We start from the raw sequence: 24,033 nt of genomic DNA on the forward strand, positions 1-24,033 counted from the left end.
AATATCACCAATGGCAGAAGATGACACGGCGGATGGTCGGTATCGAATGGCCCGTCAGGACCAGCAAGCGGAGCTATTGGTGATAATCAGGTAAAAGGTAGGCCAATTGTACAAGGAATACTTCAATAGGCGCCAAAGAAATCCTCGAATCAGGCTTAGAGCACTCCACACACAGTGTGAGTGGCCGTAAAAGTGCGAGTGGTGCAGTGACGAAGTTCGTGAAGCGGATGTATTGTATCGGAGTAAACTGTCGCCTTCGCCAGCGTCACCCACACAGTCACGACCATTTTCTAGGGCCACTGTTGATTTGAACAGTCACAGATAACGTACCAGAAGGCACTTTGAACGTTTATCAGTGTTTAAGCAATAGTATTTTTTAATGTAGTAGAGCTCTGTTCTTCTGGTTTGTTTAGAAAACGCAAGTGACGTGGAGTATAGGGAATTTAGAATTGTAGTTAGTCTCAGAAACCATTCGCGAATTCCACAAATTTTGCGGAATATACCGACGGCAGAAGACGTGGTTGCTCTAACAATCGATGTAGTGATTGCTACTAACAATGGGAGTAGATCCCTGCTGGCGTATGAGCAGACCTGAAGCGTTTTACAGGACACTCACATAACCAGCGTCCCTTGTGAACGCTGAAATCGTCACGGTCTGCAAAGAGAGCGATTAGCGATGTCTGGAACGACATCATGTCTAGGGTCACGTACAACAATGTGTATTGTCCAAGCATACTGTGATGGCTGCGATCTATAATGATGGCATCTTAAATGGAATGTGCGTCTACTTCGTTCCACCTGAAAGATGATTATGCCTGTTCTAAAGAGGGTTTGTCTAGTGGACGACTACCTGAAGAAGTCAGGCGCCTATAGATACCATCTCGTTTTTCGTTTTTCGGTTGAAAATGCTTGTGACAATCTAGCTCGAAGGACTGTAGACTTAATACCGCCACCGCGGACCACTGCTGACATCCAGAGGGCGTTAGTCCAACGATATGATTTGCAGTAGTGTTGTTGTGCATCTTGTATTTCCAAGCAAAGGCATCGCATCTCATACTGACGGACAAACACCACACCCATTAAGTGCACACATGGCTGGTTTTCTGCAACATTTCGTGTTCATGTCACTTGTCACGTATCATAATACTGCCAAGAAACGTTAGTGGTCACGTTGTCGCCACGTAACAGGTTTCTCGTACATCTCGGTGATACCTTAACTCATGGTCACAAGTTTATTCTCAGGAGAGTAGAAGATATCCGGGCGGAATTTCGTACAAGCGACCCCTAAATATTATCTCAGCAATGGTTTTATAATGGGTTTGTGAGTACAGGTTCTCTGCAGGGAGCGTCAATATATATAGGAACACGCCGAGGTGTTCGGAGGAACAAAGTAAGTATACAAACTCACGTCTGGAAATTCCATCGAACGACACCACACGGCACGGAAATTATGCAGACCTCGACGTTTTTCGGCATTATTTTGAAACGCCTTGTGGAGCTCTTGAAAGAAGGCATATAACATTATAGCACTTGTTAAAATTAGAAGTAAAACTTTTCAGAGACTTGTATGAAAAGGTTTCCCAATGAATCCTCCAACTGCATCTCGACAACTTCACTTTCAGGCGCAACCAGCGATACCTTTCTATCATTCCAGTAAACACTCAGACACCCAAGTATGCCGTCCCGGAAATCCACAAGCGTCCAATCCGCCTAAATGAAACAGCGTTAAGACAAGGAAATGGATTATTACTTGACCTTTTCAATCTGGCACTCGAAAAGATAAAGCGGGAGTTCAACAAAGAGAAATTTCAGGGTGCTCAAATCGACAATGAGAATATTAGCTATCTGGCCTGTGTGGATGACATTTGCCTAATAGAATGCACATAAGAAGAACTCAAAGGAAATGTTAAGACCATGGAACTAGTGGCACCGATATTCTGGCAACAAATTAGAACTGAAACACTTTTTTTTCCGTGTGGCTAAGGCCTCCCGTCGGGTAGACCGTTCGCCTGGTGCAAGTCCTTCGAGTTGACGCCACTTCGGCGACTTGGGTGTCGATGGAGATGAAATGATGATAAGGACAACACAACACTCAGTCCCTGAGCGGAGAAAATCTCCGACCCAGCCGGGAATCGAACCCGGGCCGTTAGGTATGACATTACGTCGCGCTGACCACTCAGCTACCAGGGACGGACACTTAAACATTGACTAAATGCCCATTAAAAGAAAGTTCCATAACTCACAAGATCTGACAGTGAACTATTTCAGTTACAAGCGCGTGAAAGGATTCGAATATCTTGCGTCAGTTTTTAGTGAAGTAAGGTGATATCAACTTAAGCAGAGATTAGAGTAAGACTGTAGCCAGGAAACAGATGGTATTACTCTCTAAATCCTGTATTAAAATCTAGAAACGTATCTAAGCAACTACAACTAAGACTATATAAAACATCAATATGGTTATCAACTCTGGAGTAGTCAAAAGAATGATGTTAACCGACTGCTAACATTTGAGAGTACGGCCACAGACAAATATATGGCACGGTCTGGGATATAACTGGTGGAGAATAGAGAAGGCGCACAATCTAGAACTAGAAGAGCTATACAAGGAGGCTAACATCGTTGTAATATGAAAAGCAAAAGACTCCAATGGGCTGGACGCGTAGAGAGAATGGAAACAAGGAGACAGCGCAAAAGTGCAATGGATCTCGTCCGGCAGCAGACTAGTGGGAAGACCCAGGAAGAGGTGGATGGATGGAGTAAGACAAGACTTGTTGCAGTTGGGAGTCTTAGGGAACTGGAGACTGACAGAAAGAGACAGAAGCAGATGGAGAGCCTTAACTGTGACGTCGCGCAGTCATCTGGGTCTGATTGCTAAAAGTAACCGAATAAAGAAATACTCGATGAAAAAAGTAACCTGCAACCCTCAGCTAGTAACCATACAAAAGAGAGCCCAAATTAGACTACAACTACTAACCAACCATCATCTATACACATAAAACCCGAGTCTGCTCCTTTCTTACTATGCCCCTGCAGCACAAACTTCTGCTCCCACCAAATCTTGGAAGAACATGCACTTGACATCGCTTTCGGTATCCGACTACCTTCTCCCACTCGTATCCTGGAGCGGCTCATTAAGTTCCCACATCTAGAACACCTTCGCCTCTCCTACATCTCCCGTAAAATTGATTCCCAACAACCCCCTAGTCTTCTCCATCCTTGAAAGCCAGTAGGCCGTTCCTCTAGGAGCACATTCCACCTTCTCTTTATCTCCAAACACACTATGAGCTTTTCCAAAATAATACTAGTCACCTTCCACTCTCAGACCATGAACTGATCCCTGCAATTTCTTCTTCCTTGGAACCATAACCGACTCTGACCATCGTAAATAAAAATTCTTTGCCCAGCTGACATCCCACTCAACATCTACACCCCTCCTATCACTTCCCTCCCAGATTTTTTTCTATAGGGTGAAAATTATTTAAACCAACAAACTTTGGCAAGTTGCACAGGATACCGAAAAAATATACTTTTCTTTAATGTCATATTTTCCTGTGAGGATTTTTTAAATTAACTGAACTAATAGACTCTGGGAGGTTGCATGAGACAATGAAAATACTTTTTCTAATGTTTTTTCCCGTGAGGACAAAAAGTTATACAAACAAGTTTTTAATTCTTTATTATCAAGAGATAAAAACATTAACAAAACACAATTACCTCATTTGAAGTAGAGGTTCAAAAATGCCTCCATTGACTTGTAAACAAAGGTTACACCGGCACGTCATGTTCTATCTAACACGGTCAAAGACTACAGGAGTGTCCTTAATTCTTACTGCTGCAGCTGCTGCTGCCGGTATCTGGGCAATCAGGTCCTCTTCTGATTCAACAGGGGCTTTGTAAACAAGGTTGCACATTTCACGTCACACAGAAAAGCCAAGAGATGTCAAATAGGGAGTCGAGTAGGTTATGGTACAGGACTACCACTGCCAATTCACTTTTCTGGAAACTGTCCGTTTAAGAATCAACGCACAGGACGACCAAAATGTGTCGGCGCCGCGTAATGCTGGAACAAAGTGCGCTGTCTTTTAGCGAGTGGCACGTCACCCAACAACTCTGACAATAGTCTGGGGAGGAAACAATAATAATGCCTGTCATTTAATGGCTTAGATAGAAGATACAGCCCAATTAAACAGTCACCAACAACATCTGCCCACACATTCAAGTAGAACGGCAACTGTCGAGCGGGAGTAAATGTGACATGTGGATTAATCTCACTCAAAACATGCGAATTGTGGATGTTGAAAACCCAATCTCGCCCAAACGTTCCTTCACCTGTTAACACTACAGAGGACAGAAAAAGTAGGATGCGTTTGACATTGTTCCATGCAAATGCGAAAACTGTGCTCTGAGAGGATAATTGTATGTTTCCAGGTCGTGCACTCTCTGTAAGTGAAATGGATTCTCATTAAGGACATTTCTGACATTAGTCTGATCCGTCCTCATGTTATGCACAATTTAACGAGTGCTCAGAGCGATTATGCGATTAAAAATGCTCATAGGTAATTTTGCTATACGAGAAAAAGCTTCATCTACATCTACATCTACATACATACTCCGCAAGCCACCATACGATGCGTGGTGGAGGGTACTTCGTACCAAAACTAGCATCTTCTCTCCCTGTTCCACTCCCAAACAGAACGAGGGAAAACTGACTGCCTACATACCTCTGTACGAGCCCTAATCTCTCTTATCTTATCTTTGTGGTCTTTCCGCGAAATGTAAGTTGGTGGCAGTAAAATTGTACTGCAGTCAGCCTCAAATGCTGGTTATCTAAATTTCCTGCGTAGCGATTCACGAAAAGAACGCCTCCTTTCCTCTAAAGACTCCCATCCGAGTTCCTGAAGCATTTCCGTAACACTCGCGTGATGATCAAACCTACCAGTAGCAAATCTAGCAGCCCGCCTCTGAATTGCTTCTATGTCCTCCCTCAATCCGACCTGATAGGGATCCCAAACGCTCGAGCAGTACTCAAGAATAGGTCGTATTAGTGTTTTATAAGCGGTCTCATTCACAGATGAACCACATCTTCCCAAAATTCTACCAATGAACCGAAGACGACAATCCTCCTTCCCCACAACTGCCATTACATGCTTGTCCCACTTCATATCGCTCTGGAATGTTACGCCCAAATATTTAATCGACGTGACTGTGTCAAGCGCTACACTATTAATGGAGTATTCAAACATTACAGGATTCTTTTTCCTATTCATCTGAATTAATTTACGTTTATCTATATTTAGAGTTAGCTGCCATTTTTTACACCAATCACAAATCCTGTCCAAGTCATCTCGTATCCCCCTACAGTCACTCAACGACGACACCTTCCCGTACACCACAGCCAATTGTTTTGGTGTCCCATGCAACCTCCTAGAATTCTCCGGTTTAAATAATTTTCACCCTGTATGTAACATCTTCCCCCAGCACTTCCCACATCCCAGTAGTTACTCACAATTAGCAGGAGCCCCGTCATATTATGGTCGTAATAAAAAGAATGTACACCAAATCACAATCATCTTTTCATAAACATCGTCGCGTATTTTACCTTCTTAAACATTGATATTCAAATTGTAAATTTTATAATACAATGGCAGAAGAAGGGCAATTTGACCGATGGCAGCCCGCCCCCAATAGGGGGACTAGATAACTGTAAAATAATTTTAAAAACTAAGAAACTGGAAGCACTTATCAGGATGATCGCTTTGCGCCCTGTCACTAGTAGGCAACCTTCTTTTCGATATCGCTGGCGTTTTTGCAATAGCTGAGGTCAGAGTTGAGAGAACTGGCGCTTACCTGGGGGCCCGGGCTGGCCGTCGGGGTCGTCGGGCTTGGGGCTGTGGTCGGAGGGCAGCGCGGCCGCCGCCGACGACGAGTGGCAGGACGAGGACGCGGGGCTGAGCACGGCCGCTCGCTTGGCCGCCGCCGCTGCCATCGCCACCGCCGCCGCCGCCGACGCCGCCACCGACGCCGCCGCCGCAGCCGCCGCCGCTGCCGCCGACGAGTCCTCGTCGTCCTCGTCGTCTTCGTCGGAGCTGCAGCAGCTGCTGTCCTCGTCAGAAAGCAGCTTGCGCTTGTGCGGGCGTCCGCGCGTCGCCGCCAGCTTCTTGAGCGCGCGGATGCTCAGCCCGCCGCCGAGCTGCGGCAACGTACAAAACACCCTCTCACTCACACCTTCTCGGCACAGCGCAGCGAGCTGACAGCCTAATTCGACGAAGATGACGGGGAGAACGAAAGACAATTTACAGTGTGACGTCAGGGTCGTTGGAAATGGGCCATTCGCTAAGATTGAAGACTGTCACACTCTATTCATCAGGAACCTGAATAAGGTCCGCTAAGCTCTTCATCCCATCTCATATTGTAATTCCTATCGAACTCATCCATTTTGTTTGGGATTAAAAAAAAAAAAGGTTCAGTTGGCTCTGAGCACTATGGGACTTAACATCTGAGGTCATCAGTCCCCTAGAACTTAGAACTACTTAAACCTAACTAACCTAAGGACACCACACACGTCCATGCCCGAGGCTGGATTCGAACCTGCGACCGTAGCGGTCTCGCGGTTCCAGGCTGTAGTGCCTAGAACCGCTCGGCCACCACGGCCGGCGTTTGGGATTAATTCGACTTTGATTTTCGATGTATTCAGACTTGATAAATAATCAGTTCTTTACATTTTCCATATCGTTAAATGTAAGTTTTATACACGGTACAGTAAGATTAATGTGACAACAGCCTATGTTCGAAGTCAACGAGCGATAATCACTCACAGACGGCAGGTGGCAGCACTAGCAGGGGGACGTCGTAAACAGTGAAGTCGTTGCCGTGATGCGGAGACGCAGAGTTTTAGCTGACATCTCGAAGTGCATGATTATTGGCTTACGGGCCAAGGGTGGAAGGATTTCCGAAACGGCTGAGTTTATAAACTGTTCGCGTGCCGCCGTGGTTAAAGTACACCGTGCATGGCAAAATCGGTGCCGAGGCAACTGTGATGCACTACGGGCTATAGATGACAGGGGTGAACGACGGTTGTGGAAATGTGCGAATAGACTTGTAACTGTCAACAAACTGATAGCCAAGGGGCTACCAACAGCGCCTTCTCAACGACTGTTCAGCAAACGTTGCTGTATATGGGTCTCCACAGCAGGCGCGTGGCTCGTGCACCCATGGTAGCTGCTGTTCGTCACCGACGAAGGCTAGAATTTGCTCGACAGTATCGCAACTGGACGTACACTGAGCGGCGGCAGGTGACCTTTCCAGATGAATAACTTTTTATTCTCCATTGGACAGATGGCCGTCGACGTGTACGGCGTGAAACGTCTGAAAGGAAACACCCTGGAACCAGAAGGGAACGTTATGATACAGAAAATGTTATCGTGGTATTCCCTGGGTGAGCTAGTTATTCTGGAAGGTACAATGGATCAACACAAGTATGCATGTATCCTCGAGGACAATGTACACCCGTACATGCTGTTTGTTTCTCCTCGGCCCGATAGCGTATACCAGCAGGACAATGCAACATCTCACACAGCTAGCACTGTACGTCCGTCATTCTTAGAGCACCAGGATGAGTTTACCGTACTCCCCTGGGGACCAAACTCCTCGGATTCAAACCTAGTCGAGAATCTGTTGGACCACCTCGATCACGCCGTTCGAGGCATGGATCCGCAACCGAGAAATGTAGTTCAGCTGACCACGGCTCTGAAGTCGGCATGGCTCCACATCCTGTCAGTACCTTCCAGAGCCTCACTGACACTCTTCCTGCAGGTCTCACAGCGGCCTGTGCTACAACTGGTGGTTACTCAGTCTCTCGACAGGTAGTCAAGTTAGTGTGAGTGGGCAGGGTATATTCATATATTCCTTAGACACAAATTTCGACTTAGTTGTTAGACAATTTCAGTGCACAATCAGACCAATTGAGGGGCAAAGGCGACTGGCAGAGGCTCTTCAGCCAAAGTTTTAATTATACAAAACAGCTGAAACAAATTCTGTTTTAAGCCGTACATTGATGAAGATATTTTTATGATTTAAATTAAATGATTTTACACAATAATTGAAGCTGAAGTTGATGCTTCCATGCTATAGTGATGATGCTGGTGGTGCATAAAAATGGTCATGTTCCTGATGGAGGTGATATGATGAATACTACAATGGGACCTTGTAGAACCATAGAAAGCAGCTCATGGTTATCGAGGAAGAGGATGGATAAGGGAGAAAGTGGTCGGATTGGGTCATGTGGAGAGTTGTTGACTCGGGCTGGAAAGAAGGGTGTATCGCGAGAGACATTTCTTCAATGGCTCTGAGCACTATGGGACTTAACATCTATGGTCATCAGTCCCCTAGAACTTAGAACTACTTAAACCTAACTAACCTAAGGACAGCACACAACACCCAGCCATCACGAGGCAGAGAAAATCCCTGACCCCGCCGGGAATCGAACCCGGGAACCCGGGCGTGGGAAGCGAGAACGCTACCGCACGACCACGAGATGCGGGCGACATTTCTTCTTTGGCCAAGATATGGAGGTGCATGGAAGGTAGGACGTGGATGCAGTGTCGCAGCAGGGTACCTCGGTTGGTGGTTAGTGGGTGGGTTAGAGGGTGCTGGGTTAGGTTTTCTGATTAATGTATTGAGTACGAAGGTGCTCCAAGAGGAGAAGAAGATGGGGTAAATTGATGAGCTTTGATACAGAACGCGAGTTGAGGATAGTATGCGAACATGGAAGGCGAGGCGATGAGCAGATTTTCTATGATATCTAGGAGTTTGTAGGATTTGTAAAAGGCAGAGATCAAGAAAACAATGGCATTAATTAGGATTGGGTGGCTGTGGGATTTGTAAGTGAGGAAAATAGTAGAAGGATGCAGGTCTAGGATAGCACGGTTAGTAGTTTCAGTGAGTGTCCGGCGTTTGTGATGGGTGATAAGGGGGTGTGCAATTCACATTACTTTTCTGTCGAGTGTTAGTCCTAAATGCTTTAGTGTGCTAGTGAGAGGAATAGATTAGTTGCAGATGGAGAGATGAGGAAACCTAGACCACGGGAAGGATGAGTAGTGCGGCCAAAGATGATGGCATAGAGGAATTGGAGCCTGTGCCGGGTATCTAGGTATGTAGAGACGTGAGCATAATGCCGGGGATAGGTGAGGGTTGTACGACTAGTAATGCCTGCAGTGTACAGGATGTAAATGAGAGGGGAAAGGGCAAAGTCTTGAGACACACCGGTAGATGTGGTTGATTCTGTCTTATGTAGGTCGATGGAGGACAAATGATGCTATAAAGAAGACATAGTTAACTGGTAGGGCATAGGTTACTTGAAGAACCAACATAATAAAAACCAACTTCATTAATTGACAATTTTTTTTAGTATTTTATCACGTCAGATTTGTTTACATGCACATTCTTTCATTGCCTTCCTCTGTCACTGTCGTCAGGAGTTAGTTGTCACACCAATAGGCTGTGTGATACTTTCATATGTAGTAGTCCAAATTACGTCATGGAGACATCACGAATTCACGAAACTTCCATACATTCGTATGCTACCACGGTTATATTTGTTGCCATGCACCTACATACTGGGAGTCTGTCATCAAAGAAACCATTGAGATCAGAAAATACAACTTTAACCGAGACAGTAGCTGCACCCTTAGAAGTGCATGGAAAACACACACGATGGTAAAAGGCTACAAAGAAATAAGCTGGGTTATCCATCATCTGAAGCAATCACATCTCAACTAAGGTTCCTCCATCACCGACATCGACATAATTCCTGGTACCATATCAAAGCTCCTGAGCCGTGCTTTGGTTATGGAACGACTTTGGGTTTTGTCACATAGTTACAGTTTCTTTGATGTCTCTGTACGTGGCACCTTTGCGGTGCCTCGAGCGGAAGTTAAACGCGCGCGTAGCTCACACTGGAAGTCTGCTGCGGATTGACTGGTGAGAAGTTTATCTGGATCGCATCCTGAGATTGCTAAACTGTGGACGTGCGCTCGCCATGTTTGGATGGCTGGTGTTTACTTTGAGGAGTGTCTCTAACCCTACTGGAGAGTCGCCGGTAATACGGACGTGCTCTAGTTAAACATTTATTCGGCTGTAAGAGGGCTTCCATTTTATCTTGTTCTGTTAGTGAGTACCTGGTCTAGAAAGACTTTCTTTTACCTGAACTAATGGTGCATGTGTTTTCTATGTTTAGGTATATTAAAAATGTTTTCATTGTCAGTTAACGTTGATTTAGAAAGATTAGCCTTTACCTGCACTACTGGTTCCTGAACTCTCTGGGTTTAGGTTCATTAAGACTTTTCCTTGTAAGTTAAGATTAAAAGTCCCATATGTGTGTTGTAATTTATACAGTTATGTAAATTCTGGTCTGTTAATCCCATGACTGACGGGTCAAACGAACTCTGTTGTCTACCCTCATTTTCTTTGTCATGGTTGAAGGCCTGTGCGCTATTTGCCATTAATATGTTATGTAAATTTAATTTATTTTCTGTATGTATATTTTAGAATCTGTACTGAATCGAGCAACCGTTCGGGATGTGGGCCTAGCTCAAACTGGTTACCGTTAATTTGTTTAATCCACACGTTTCAGTCCCTTTATTTGCATTGGATTTATCTTTGGTTGCTCTTGTGAATAACTGCTTATGTTTGTTGATTTGCTAATGTTCACCATGTTATTTTAAAGTCCGTGTAGAAGTTGCATACTCTGCTACCTCGAAAGTTTTTTTTAATGTTTCAAGCGTATGCACATTATGGTCTTTGTAATATTGACTCCCAAGTAGCCAAAACTGCTGTTAGAACCAGTAATTACCTCTGGGGTGATTTTCTAGTATTTATAGAGTTCAAAGAGTTTGTTTAGTTTTGATTACAAGAAATAAATCCTCTATACTACTGCAGAAATTTTAATTTAAGGTTTTTTGTTTATCATATTTCCATGAGCTTAATGGTTCCTAATTATTTATGTTATACTCGGCCTATGTGGGGAATAAGTGATGCTCATCTTTGTTGATGTTAAATTTGGCCTCTGTGTTTATGTTAAAAGAATTATTTAATTTATGGTTCAAATGGTTCTGAGCACTATGGGACTTAACTTCTGAGCTCATCAGTCCCCTAGAACTTAGAACTACTTAAACCTAACTAACCTAAGGACATCACACACATCCATGCCCGAGGCAGGATTCGAACCTGCGACCGTAGCGGTCGCGCGGTTCCAGACTGTAGCGCCTAGAATCGCTCGGCCACCCCGGCCGGCATTTAATTTATGCTCAGCACCTTACTACCTCCAGATCCTTGCTCATTATCATATTAGTTCCGTGGCTTCGTGTCACCCCCATGACATAATTCGGCCAACTATATACGAAAGTCCCACACGGCCTATTAATACGACAGTTAACTCCTGGCGGCGACGACGACGACGTCAACGACTAATTCGACGACAGAGGAAGTCGTTGAAAACTTGAGCGTGTAAACAAATATGACGCAAAAAGAAAGCTAAAAACACTTATAATTGCGTAGGCTTCCGCGACCAGTCAGTCGACATAAAAGTTTTCTGGGTATCGTACCGCGTCAAAATGTATAAAACGCGGTAGCAGACCCAAAAAACTTTTATGTCGACTAAAGACACTTATTCAAGACAATCGCCGAGTAAAACCACGTGCTCACTTCGTTAATGTCAACTGTATCTCTGTGGCACCCATAGAACTTTTAAGCGCGTCTTCATATTTATTCAAACATTTCACGAAGTCAGCGAAATTGTTTTTGTTAAGTGTTTTCTCTGATGCTGTCCAGTCCTCTCAACGAATTGAATAATAAACTGGAGACACTGCTCAAAGGCGTCTTTACATCCGTGACGGCGTTCAGCGGCTACTCCATCCGGCCGAGCAGCGTTCGGAATTGTTGGTAGTGCTACTGCTTTCAACTTTTTAATGATCCTTTCATTGAAAAACAAACTAAACCTAGTTGATGTCACGTTGTAGAGACTAGTTAAAGGCGTCTTAAAAAGGTACTGTCAGTTCCGTTTCGTAATATTTGTCACCTCGTACTTACAAACATGTCAGTAATACGTGAGTCACATTGAGTTTCACTCTTTTACTGTTGTGAGGAGCCTCTAGAAGAAGAATGTGCATGAAAATGTGTTTATTTATTACGGAGTGATACCTTTTTGATCCATACTTCTTTCCGTTAGCGCTTCTACAAACATAACGAGAACAATCACGGATTACGAAACGGTGGGAAAGGAAACCGACCGCGACCTTTGCAAAAGAACAATCTTCAAATTTTCCTGGAACGATTTAGGGAAATCACGGAAAACCTAAATCATGACAACCAGACGTGTATTTGAACCGTCTTCCTCCAGAATGCAAGTCTAGAGTGTAACAACGGCGCCACCTCGCTTGGTAAACATTGCAGTATTCTGGTAGAAGGGGGGGGGGGGGGTTTAGCAGTAAACGCAGGGCGAGTTAAGAGATGTCCCGTTCTCTTTCAACCTCACTGACCTGCGGCTGATAACAAGTAACGGTTCAGGTCCTCCCCACCACTTGGCGAGGACGGACCCGCGGAAATTTTGTGAACGTTCAGACGGTCCTTGTCGGGGCCTCGCGAGTATAAAATAGTATCTTTCTTGAGTTTTCTGATATGGTTTGGGATTAGGTATAGAGTTGATTTTTCACCATGCAGCGGTTTTTCATCTGCATCAGCGCTTTTTCATCTGTTCCACACAGAGTTAAAATTCGATGACTCCATTTTGAGGTCATATTTTTGGTTGTATACACTCTTTTTTACACGTAAAATCCCTTTTTGTGAGACAGCCTTTGGCAGTGAGATCTACCCAAGTGTGAATATAGTTTAATGAGATTAGCATTTCATGCATTTCTTCATTCCTAAATTAAATACGTGTTTGTTCATGAAACTTTCAAATACTTTTCTTTCAGAATTCGTGTTATTTCAACATGTTAAAATCGTGCTTTTGGTCATGGTAGTTTGTTCAAAATGTTCAAATGTGTGTGAAATCTTAAGGGACTTAACTGCTATGGTCATCAGTCCCTAAGCTTACACACTACTTAACCTAAATTATCCTAAGGACAAACACACACACCCATGCCCGAGGGAGGACTCGAACCTCCGCCGGGATCAGCCCCATGGTCCTTTGTCAGTAACCATACTAACACATGACAACTTAGTCAATCGAAACTCAGTCTGAGCTGATAAAATGAGAATACCATAGCCTTCACCGATCACACTCAGTTATTCCGCAGCCGTCTTTTGAGAATATTAATCCGAGTTACTGGGCTCCACCCGTTATTGAACATGACTGTACTGAGCAGAACCTGCCATGTGTTCCTTATCTTGCATCCAATGCGCAATACTGTGTTTTGTGTTGTCATACGTGAAATTACGGGCAGAATGAGTACCAACATGTGTAACGGTATCTTCTCATCTTGCAATTATGGAATTTAACGTGGGTTTCGCTATTATGGCATCCGGCTGGTAACATGACTGTTCTCTCCCTGCTTTCACTCCAGTGGGACTGATTATAGTAGTAGAGCACACTTAAATTCCTAGTGCATCTATTCCTAAAGGGTAACGTGCTAATGTCTGAGAGTTTAAATGAAACTTTTTCGAAGCCTTCGTCCCATACTGTCCTCCATATCCACCAATTGCATAAAGCGAATTATATCTTTAATAGTATCCCCATGTTCATGAACTTGTGTTGTTAACTGTATTAGAGGAATACGTAGTTAAGATTATGACATTATTTTTGTTGTCCATATTTAACGTGTTACAGACGTTGAAGTCTATCTTTTTTAAGGATTCGTGGCGATCAAGTGTCTTAAGGGCAAATAAATTGCCGTCCATTGTAATCATTGATCCTCCTCCTTTTACCGATGCCTCGTATAAATCCGAACTTCTTTCCCTCACACGCTTTTACCTGCCCTTACGATGCATCGAATAGTTCAAAAAGGAAAATGGCATTACCTACCGCTGTATATATCAAGCCATTCCATGCACTGCCACGTACTCTAGGGGTTGTGTGTCAATGAAAATCATCCGTTGAACATAGAGTCAATATTATTGGCATTAGTGGGCCGATTTTAATGTATAGATTCTGATTTTTCATAGACACAGATGTCCCACACGAGCCCAGTGGCACGTGCATAACGTGATATGAAAGTGTCTTTTAGTTGAAATATCACATTTTTCTCCTATTGCATCTTTAGAGTTCACTAAGTATAAATGCATAAAAACAACCTCCCTTTAGTGTTGGCACAAAAATTTGTGACGGTGTTTGGCGGCTGCGCCATATTGGTGAGGTGTGTTCAGCGTACTTACAAGTGATTGTGCTTGCGGCTTTCCAGTGATTCGTTTGGTGAACTACAAACTAAACCTAGACAATATCACACTGAAGAAAGTACTTAAAGGTGTCTTCGCCCAGAAAACCATGACGGTATTGGTCGGTTACGCCGTAGTGATGAGGGGCGTTGTTAGTAGTGCTTGCTCTGGCGACTATCCACAAGAGAGGCGTTCAGAGTTGTTAGTAGTGCTTGCTCTTGGAACTATCCGGTGCGTGCTACAAACCAAACATACGTGTATAATGTCACGTTGTAGAGTCTACTAAAAGCCATCTTTGACCAGAAATCTATGATGATATTTGTCGGGTACGCTGTATTCGTGAGGAGCATTCGGAGTTGTTAATAGTGCTTATGCCTGCAACTTTCCACCAATTCATTCAGTAAACTACAAACCAATCCTAGACCATGTCACGTTGTAGCCTCCTTAAAGGCGCCTTTGTGCAGAAATCCGTGACATTGTTTTTCAGCTAGAACACTTTTGTGAGGGGCGTTCGGCGTTGTTATTAGTGCTTGTGAATTTCTAGTGATTCGTTCAGTGAGCTACAAACTAAACCTATAGTGCGATGCATTACAAAAAGTACTAAAGGGTCTCTCTCCGTATACAGGGTGAGTCAGGAGGAAAGACACAGGCTTTGAGGGTTACAGTATTAGTGATTTTGAACAACAAACTTCGTATGGACTTACGTCATACTCCAAACTGTTTCCGAGATAGAACACATTGATATCACTTTTATACGTTTTTCTTGAATAACTCGAAAATGGCAACCTCCAAAGAAAACGTGTCGCAGTACAAAATTAAACTAAATTAAATTTCGTACAAAAAGACCAATTAGGACTCATAATTTGTTCGAACAGAGCGCGAGAATATTGAAAATCTTGGGCGATGCACATGTGCTGTAGCTTAGGTAGTTTTTCTAGGCTAAATTAGGATAGTTTACCGAATTGATGGAGCAAAAGTGTCCTGTATGAAATTATTGGTCCCAGTTTCCTCTATAATACTGTGGTATGTTGTAAACAATGACAATGTTTGAATAATACAGAAAATAAATAACAATGTACCGTACATGTGTTCTATCTTGGAATGCATTCGGAATAGGGCATCCGTCTATTCGAAGTTTTTTGTTCAGAATCACTAACACTATCACCCCACAAAGCATGTACCTTTCTTCCTGACTCAAGTTGTAATATCAATAACGGTGTTTGGTGGCTATGCCATGTTGGTGAGTAACATTCGGAGTTGTTAGTAGTTCTCAGGTTTGCGACTCTCTAATGATTCAATCATTGCAACACAAAATGAAACTAGATAGCGTCACGTTGTATCAGTAAACAAAAATTTTGCGCGCGCGTTTGTGTGTGTGTGAGTGTGTGTGTGTGTGTGTGTGTGTGTGTGTGTGTGTGTGTGTGTGTGTGAGAGAGAGAGAGAGAGAGAGAGAGAGAGAGAGAGAGAGAGAGAGAGAAAGAGAGAGAGAGTTCCTAAGGGACCAAACTGCTTAGGTCCTCGGTCCCTAGACTTACACACTACTTAAACTAACTTATGCTAAGAACAACACACACACCCATGCCCGAGGGAGGACTCGAACCTCCGGCGAGAGGGGCCGCTCACAAAAATTGCCACTCTTCCGTTTAACAGAACAATTTGCCAGTTTTCCCTGTGCTATCATGGGGGTTGTGACATCAAGAGTCACGTTTCGGCTTCACGGAGTGGTCATTCCAACTCTGTACGAGCGGCGTTCAATAAGTAATGCAACACATTTTTTTCTCGGCCAGAGTCAGTTGGAAAAATTCGGAATTTGTTGCGGGACATTGCGGAATTTTCCCGCTTCAGCCCCTATAGTTTCATGAAGTTCCGATAGGTGGCGGAGCTATACGTAGTCTGCAAAATGGAATCTGTAACGGAGGTTCATTCCAAGCATAGTGCTGTAATTGAGTTTCTTTTGGCGAAAACTAGAGCATCGCAGATATTCATAGGCGCTTGCAAAGTGTCTACGGAGACCTGGCAATAAACAAACGCTCAGTGAGTCATCGGACGTGGTGTCTGTCATTATTGCAACAAGGTCGCGCAAATCTGTCCGATCTCCCCCGTGCTGGCCGGCAGCACACAGATGTGACTCCTACAAAGATAGAACGTGCGGAAATTCTCATCTGACATGCTCGACAGATCACAATAAAACATCTCGCTCTTCAACTGGACTTCTCTGGAGGTAGTGCTGATACACTCGCCCAAGAGCCTGCGCGCCCGAGAGGTCACAGTACTTCATTGGACTGTTCTTCCTCATCCATCCTACAGCTCGGACGTCGCACCTTCCGACTTCCATCTGCTTCGCCCAATGAAAGGTGCAATCCGTGGGAAGCTTACATGGATGATGGGCAGGTTATTGATGTAGCAAGACGTGGGCTCTGACGTCCACCAGTATAGCGGTAGCGTGCGGGCATACGGGCCTTCCCAGTAAGGTAGCGAAGGCCGTCGTATTGAACGGAGATTACGTCGAAAAATTGGGTTCTGTAGCAAAAAGAGTGGGGAATATGGCTCTGAGCTCTATGGGACTTAACTGCTGAGGTCATCAGTCCCCTAGAACTCAGAACGACTTAAACCTAAAGACATCACACACATCCATGCCCGAGGCAGGATTGGAACCTGCAACAGTAGCGGTCGCGCGGTTCCAGACTGTAGCGCCTAGAACCGCTCGGCCACACCGGCCGGCGAGTGGGGAATAGTATGGTGTACTGGAATCCTGAATAAAACCAACCTACTTTCAGAAAAAGTGTGTTGCATTAGTTATTGAAAGACCCCCGTACTGAGCTCCGTAGGTTCCTGAGTGCTGGCTTGTCCCAGACTGGGGCGTTACCTGCGATGGGCCGGGTGCGGGGGCGGCGAGCCGTCTGCCGTGCGGCTCCCCCGCGCCAGCGCCCGCGCCGGCGCCGGCCGCGCCCTGCGAAGAGCCCTCCTCCAGGTCCGGCGGCGACCGGTGGGGCTCCGGCTGCGGCTGCTGCGGCGGCTGCTGCTGGCTGGCCGCGCCCGCGCCGCTGCTGCGACCTGCAACCGCAACCCGCCGTCGTCTTTCTCTGCTTCAAACATGAAATCGAGGCTGGCCAGATAGACCCTCGCCGAGGGCGCAGGCACAGAGAGACGCTAAATCTGCCCGAAAAAACACGAGAAAGGATACAGGTTACGAATTAACCGGGAGGGGCATGCCAGTTCTCTAACCGCTCGTCATCTTATCTTCTGCATACGAAAAGCAGGCTAACCTTCAGCCCGCGACTGTATAATCACACTATTATCGCAGAGTCATTTCGTCCAAGTAGCATCACGAAGAGACGACTACTACCGAAAATATGTCTTAAACAACTTTGGTTAATCCGCCACGTCCTGGAACAGGGGGACGCAAACACCCGAACTTGACAATTGCACACCGATAGTGACCTAGTAGATAGATAATTGTCAGTAGGAAGTAGATCAGGACATCACCATACAGAACCTGCAGCGATTTTCTAAAGGCCAGCCCGGTGCGAGGGGCACGCCCACTGGGATTAGATAGGTGGGCACGGCCAAAAAGTAGGTTTATACAATAACTGGCACTCCTGTAACGCTGCTGGAAGTAGCTTCTAGAATAGTTAGATTAGAGCAGAGATTAGTTCTTACCCATTGAACAACTAGCTCATCGTTTCCTGTAGCATGTAAGTAGATTAAAACTAGAAATAGAAAATGCTGCTAACATCATTGAATTGTATTGTAGATGTTAAGACCCACTAATGTATAAGGTGGTGGGTTATTATGTATGATATTATTGGATTGAATACAGATTCTAAAAAAAAAAATAAAAAAAAAACTTTGGTTCCATAAGGAACCTTTGTGCGCAACGACCAAAGCTTAACTTGAGGAAGGATAGGACTATAGAAATCTGTCGCAGTCGCATTACTTTTCTTTGTGACTCTTGCATATTCAGATTTCAGCTATAAAAAGCCATCTTCAGTACATTTGAGTGAGTTACGTTCTTCCTGTACACTAGTAAAGTCACGAATGACCAACCGGCAAGTGTAAAACGAAGCGGTGTGTACTGTGTTGTCAGTAAAGAAGCAGTAACAGCAGAATGAGCCGCATCAGGAGATCTCATTGTCTTCGATCGTGGACTAGTTTTTGGATATCGCCTGAGTATCAGACGCACCAGGAACACTTCAGCTCGATAGATGAATATCTTAACAGAAACTGTTAGACCAGCTTAGGTAAAAATGTCTGTTAGATTTCAGTTTTGGCAGCACTTCACAACAATCAAGGTTACGTACTGTGTATATGAAAAATTTATTGAAGGTGCATAACTATGTTTCATTCTGACAATGTATTAATTCTGCAAATATTAACAGTTCCAGTTTACTGTAACGTGTTCACATATCTTCACAATCTCCTGACAAATGATCAGGGAAATCAGTATTACATTCAAATGTTCTATGCTTTTTATCTTACACTCTTTAACATGTTCCACACTCACGAGAATCATCACATTTTTAGGTCTACGGAACGAAAACTTAATCGAGTCTAATCTAATCTAGTCATGTACTGCTGCGAGTTCCTTGGATGGTAACCCACTCAAATGTACTGAAGATGCCACTTGTAGCTGAAATGTGAATATGCAGGACCAATAAAATACCAATGGGATTGCGACTGCCTTCTATCTTCCTATCCTTCCTTAAAAAGAAGAAGAAGAAGAAGAAAATACGTCTATCAATAGCATGGTTTATTGGCAGTAGTGTGCTTTGGTTCACACAGCTGCTGCCTACACATCTCGCTCATGTTCAACAACAGAGCCCTTGCTGCCGCTTCGTGACGATATTGTATGATTTCAAAGATCGGCTAGCAGCAGATACACTAACTGATCAAAAGTATGTGGAGACCCTTATGAACTATGCAACTGCCCACTAAATGCCACGAGAGACGGATCTGCCAGTGTAAAACGAAGCGGGGAGTAAAGTGTTGTCAGTAAAGAAGCACTACGATCAGAATGGGTCTGTCAGCAGGGCTCAGTGTCTTCGATCGTGGAATATTTTTTGGATATCACCTGAATATCAAAACTACTTCGGACGTTTCAGCCCTCCTAACGGCGCCCAGGCCAACCGTTGGTGATGTGCTCGTGAAGTGAAAACGAGAAGCAAGAGCCAAAGCTAAACCAAGAGCAGGTAGATCTCGTGTACTGGCAGACAGGGACTGCCGAGCATTGCAGAGTGGTAGTAAAAAAATGCATGAAATCATCGGAAGTAATCATTCGTGAATCTCAAAGGCTATCAGTATTCTAGCTAGAACACTGACTTATCACAAGCCACACATCATGTAGTCAGTGCTAAGTGGCGCTTGAGGCGGTGTAAAGAGGGACGCCACTGGACAGTGGATGGAAACGAGTGATCTGGCGTGATGAATCACCCTATACCCTATGACAGGTCGACGAAAGGTCTTGGGTTTGGCGAATGCCTGGAGAGCGTTAGCCGCCATCATGTGCAGTGTCAGCAGTGAAGTACAGAGGAGGTGATGTTATGCATAGGAGTCTTTTTCTTGGACACAGTGTGGCTCCGTTATTGCGCATAAGACAACGCTAAGTGCGTAAGGACATTAACACATTTCATCGCATAGTGTATTTCGTACAGTAGAGGAACAATTCGGACACGATGATTGACTCATGAGGACAATGCAACCTGCCATGAAGTAACATTGGTGAGGTAATGGTTTGTGGGCAATGAAATTCCTGAAATGGACTAGCCTGTCCAGAGCCCCGACCTGATACCAATGGAACACTTCTGGAATGAGTTAGAGCGTCAGCTTCGTTCCAGACCTCAACATGCTACATCACTACCTTATCTGGTTTCGGCTCCTGAGGATGACTGGACTACCTTTCCTGAACAGACACTCATACACCTCATTAAATGGGTCTGCCTGCTCAGCTGGGTGGTAACGTACTTGCCTCACATGCAGCGGGCCCGGGTTCGATTCCCGGCGGGGTTGGAGATTTTTCTCCGCTCGAGGACTGGGTGTTGTGTTGTCCTCATCATCATTTCATCCTCATCACCTGCACGCAAGTCGTCCAATGTGGCGTCGACTGCAATAAGACTTGCACCTGGCGGCCGAACTTCCCCGGATGGCGGCCGAACTTCCCCGGATGGGACCTCCCGGCCAACAATGCCGTAGCTCATTTCATTTCATTTAATTAAATCCTGAGCAGAGTGCGAGCCGTCATAAAGGCGAAGGGTGGGCACAGCCCACATTAATGTCCACTAATAAGTGTGCGGATCAGGCAGCATTCATGGGGTTTCGAAGTCTTCGCAACTAACGTCTAGGGCTGATAGATTATATCGTGGGAGACGGCTTCTGTTAGATGCAAAATGTTCGCTGACGCTTCCTGGTGTCGGTAGGCGTCTTTTTATTAAATTCGCTGGCCCTTGGACGACACGATCTCACCGAACTAGCTGAGTCTACTAAGCAGGTGTGCTCCATCTGCAAACTACCTACCCCAGTAAATGGACAGAGTGATTTTCAATAGGAAAACATTTAGAATAAGTATCTCTTAGCGGACAGACACACTTTACAAGCGAATCAGAAACTTACATTTGTTCGAATGCCATGTCAGAAGAAATAGGGCGAACTATAACTCCACCGACAAGCTTTCAGAGGCGGCAGTACCGACCAAAACAAGACAAAAGTGTCTAGTAACATGAGCAGTAAAAAGCATACATTAAGAACTATGAGCACTTTTCCATTAGATGTCAAATGGTGCAAGATGTTCGAAATTCTGAGAAAAATACGGGTAAACTATAACGATAGAGTGGAATTAAAATTCATGGTGAAAGGATACCAATGATAAGATTCGCTGATGACACTGCTATCCTCAGTGAAAGTGAAGAAGAATTACATGACCTGCTGACTGGAATGAGCAGTCCAATGAGTACAGACTGTGGGTTTAGAGTAAGTCGAAGAAAGATGAAAGTAATGAGAAATAGCAGAAATGAGAACAGTATCTCAGTCATGTGATACTCATCAACTAGCAAGTAGTTCTCATTTAAGTCTAAGCTAAATTCACGTTATATCAACTACTAGGAGAGAAGCAGGTTAAATGCGTATTGTGGAAAGGGGCGTCTTCTAATGCATTCGGTTCCGATATGCAAATCAGGCAGGGTGGGTCGAGATTAAGGCCATGTGCCTTCTCTGTTACAGAATGATCCACGGACGGAAATTACATTTGTGACTCGACTCCAAGTACAGCCGGCACATAATGGCCGACGTGTCATTACTGTCACTCAGGCCCCGGCCCCCTTGAGCGTAGTTATCACTGCACTACTGGAGCCTGACAACAAACTGAAACGACTGTGTAACCAACGATGCACACAGTTTTAAATGTAAATAAAGCGGAGAATTTGAAATTAATTATATATCATATTAAATTTGAGTTTCCATGTTTTTCTTTATTTCAGTCACCTAAAGGCCATGCCGTGTTGAAACCATTCCTCTCTGCTTTGTTCTGTTCCTTTCATTCCTTAATAACGTAAAATTATTGTTTCGTCCAGTATTTTTTTGATTCTATCTTGCTGTTTTTCTTACCTCTGATTTTTCCTTCTGAAATATTTGTAAGAAATACTGTTTATAAATAAATTGTTAAAAATTTTGTCTTCGTCTCTTGAAAAGTAGCCATAGAAATTACTTCCTTCTTTAACTATTTTAAAGTCACTTCAGTGCAGATCCTTTTTGCATATTTTCGTAACAGACCATCCTTAGTTTTCTCACAATCACATCTCAATCGCCTTTAAATCAAGCTTCAACCACCATAGAGCAGCATATTCCACACAAACGTCGTGATACGCTCTCTCTTCCCTTCCACACTGAGTAATTTCTTTCCTAACAGTTTCTCTTTTCATTAAACAATATTTTGCAGTTGTAATTCTTTTTTTATCTCGAGCATCTGCTGTTTTTGTGACTAAAGTCTCTAAATAACAGGACTTGTCTGATTATTATTTCAATTGTGTCAAATTTGATGTATGGTAGCCTGATTTTCTTCGATTTTAGAACAATCAAAATTTTGATGTGATAGTGTTAATATTAATCTCGATTTTTAAAAACTGTTTGATTACTTTATTATTTACCTACTCCTCATCGATCCTGTAAGTGTGCCGTCACTGATACCTAACCTAAGTTAAGAGATTCTAACATCGTTAGGATCACATTTTCACACTTGCAAAGAGGTTAATGGATAGAGAAATTTGCACATTAACAAATTAGAATTATAAGCGGATGCTGCTAGGGATATAATCCCAAAATCAAGGTGATTATAAACTGTTTTAAAAAGTCAATTTTTTGTGAGAAATTTTGTAATATTGGGTGATTCTAAGACAGTACTAAAACGGGTTCTTATCATAGCGCCAGGTTTTGATACTGGATGAACACCTCTGCAACGTATTTCTCTATTGTGTTACCAGAGGTATATTTTAACGCTAATATAGAATATGTCAAAGTACACGGAATTCCTTAAAACATTGTATCTAGGGGTACCACCCTTGAAATTGAATCATGTTGAGGTTACTAGTGTAGGTGTGAAACAGTGCACATTATCCTGCATTTTTCTGCAATTTTCAAGGAGGGAGGTAATTAACATCTATTGCTCAGGTCCTATATGAACACATCTACTCATACCGGTTTTCTCTACTGGCATACATTCAGAAGTTATTCATAGGCCATTTCTGTCCGTTTTAGTATAAATATATGATGATGTCCTACGATTCATTACAAATTAATTGGGTTTATCTTCGACTATTTCACCGTTTTTTTTACTTTTGGTATTATAGTACCATTGCCTAGTGCCTAGACCGTTTCAGTATGCAGTATTGGCCGCAAGCTTACCAGGTTGTGTTAGGGAATATCCTACTTCGCAGCGCTTTGAGTGATATGGCACTGACGACCATTTGTTCCTAAGATGGTGTGAACAGATTTGTGTACGAGGTTCGTCTCAACGCGTCTATCGGCCTGATTGCTAGGTATGAAAACAAATTTCTGCAGCTCGCAGGACTGTCTATACAGTTTGTCGCGATGTTGTAAGTTAACATTTTGAACAGCTGTTGGTATGTGTATGGAGCATCAGTACACGTAGGACTGTCTGTTTTACGCCAGGGTTGTTTTATTGATGGCACAGTTCATTGATTTTTCTCTTCTCTAATGCAATTACGATTTCATGAGGTAACAGTACAGATGTCAGAAATGGCGAGCATAAAATTTATCTTCCTTACCATCTACTAGCGCAGGTGCAATGGTTAGCACAATAGACTTACATTCTGGAGGATGAGAGTTCAAATCCGCGTCGGACCATTCAGACTTAGATTTTCCTTGATTTCCCTAAATAACTCCAGGCAAACCACAGAGTGATTCCTTTTAAGGAGCATGGCCAATTTCCTCCCTAATCTCTCCAACATTCCGAGCTTGTGCTCCGCCTCTAATGACCTCGGCGTTAAGCCCAAATCTTCCTTCCTTCCGTTAGTAGACATCTACCACGCTTCTCAATGACATGCCTGTGCAGCACGTCGGTATCAGACCAGACAGTACGTAAGGAATGATTAATCTTTGTTACCTAATAACAATCTTACAGACTATATATCTGAAAGTCTGTCGGTAAAATTCTCTTCC

At 43.9% G+C, this 24,033-nt stretch overlaps 1 protein-coding gene across 1 annotated transcript in view; it reads right to left on the bottom strand.

Annotated features, from left to right (window-relative positions):
* LOC124556191 (protein trachealess-like) overlaps positions 1 to 24,033 on the bottom strand; it is a 319,751-nt gene that overhangs the window by 28,479 nt on the left and 267,239 nt on the right. The window contains exons 10-12 of the mRNA XM_047130185.1: positions 17,234 to 17,421; positions 6,124 to 6,190; positions 5,848 to 5,979 (exon numbers count right to left, since the gene is read on the bottom strand). Of these exons, the coding sequence (XP_046986141.1) occupies positions 5,848 to 5,979; positions 6,124 to 6,190; positions 17,234 to 17,421 (387 nt within the window). The remainder of the gene's footprint in view (positions 1 to 5,847; positions 5,980 to 6,123; positions 6,191 to 17,233; positions 17,422 to 24,033) is intronic.

Source organism: Schistocerca americana, chromosome X (assembly GCF_021461395.2).
Source record: "Schistocerca americana isolate TAMUIC-IGC-003095 chromosome X, iqSchAmer2.1, whole genome shotgun sequence".
NCBI classification, from domain to species: domain Eukaryota; kingdom Metazoa; phylum Arthropoda; class Insecta; order Orthoptera; family Acrididae; genus Schistocerca; species Schistocerca americana.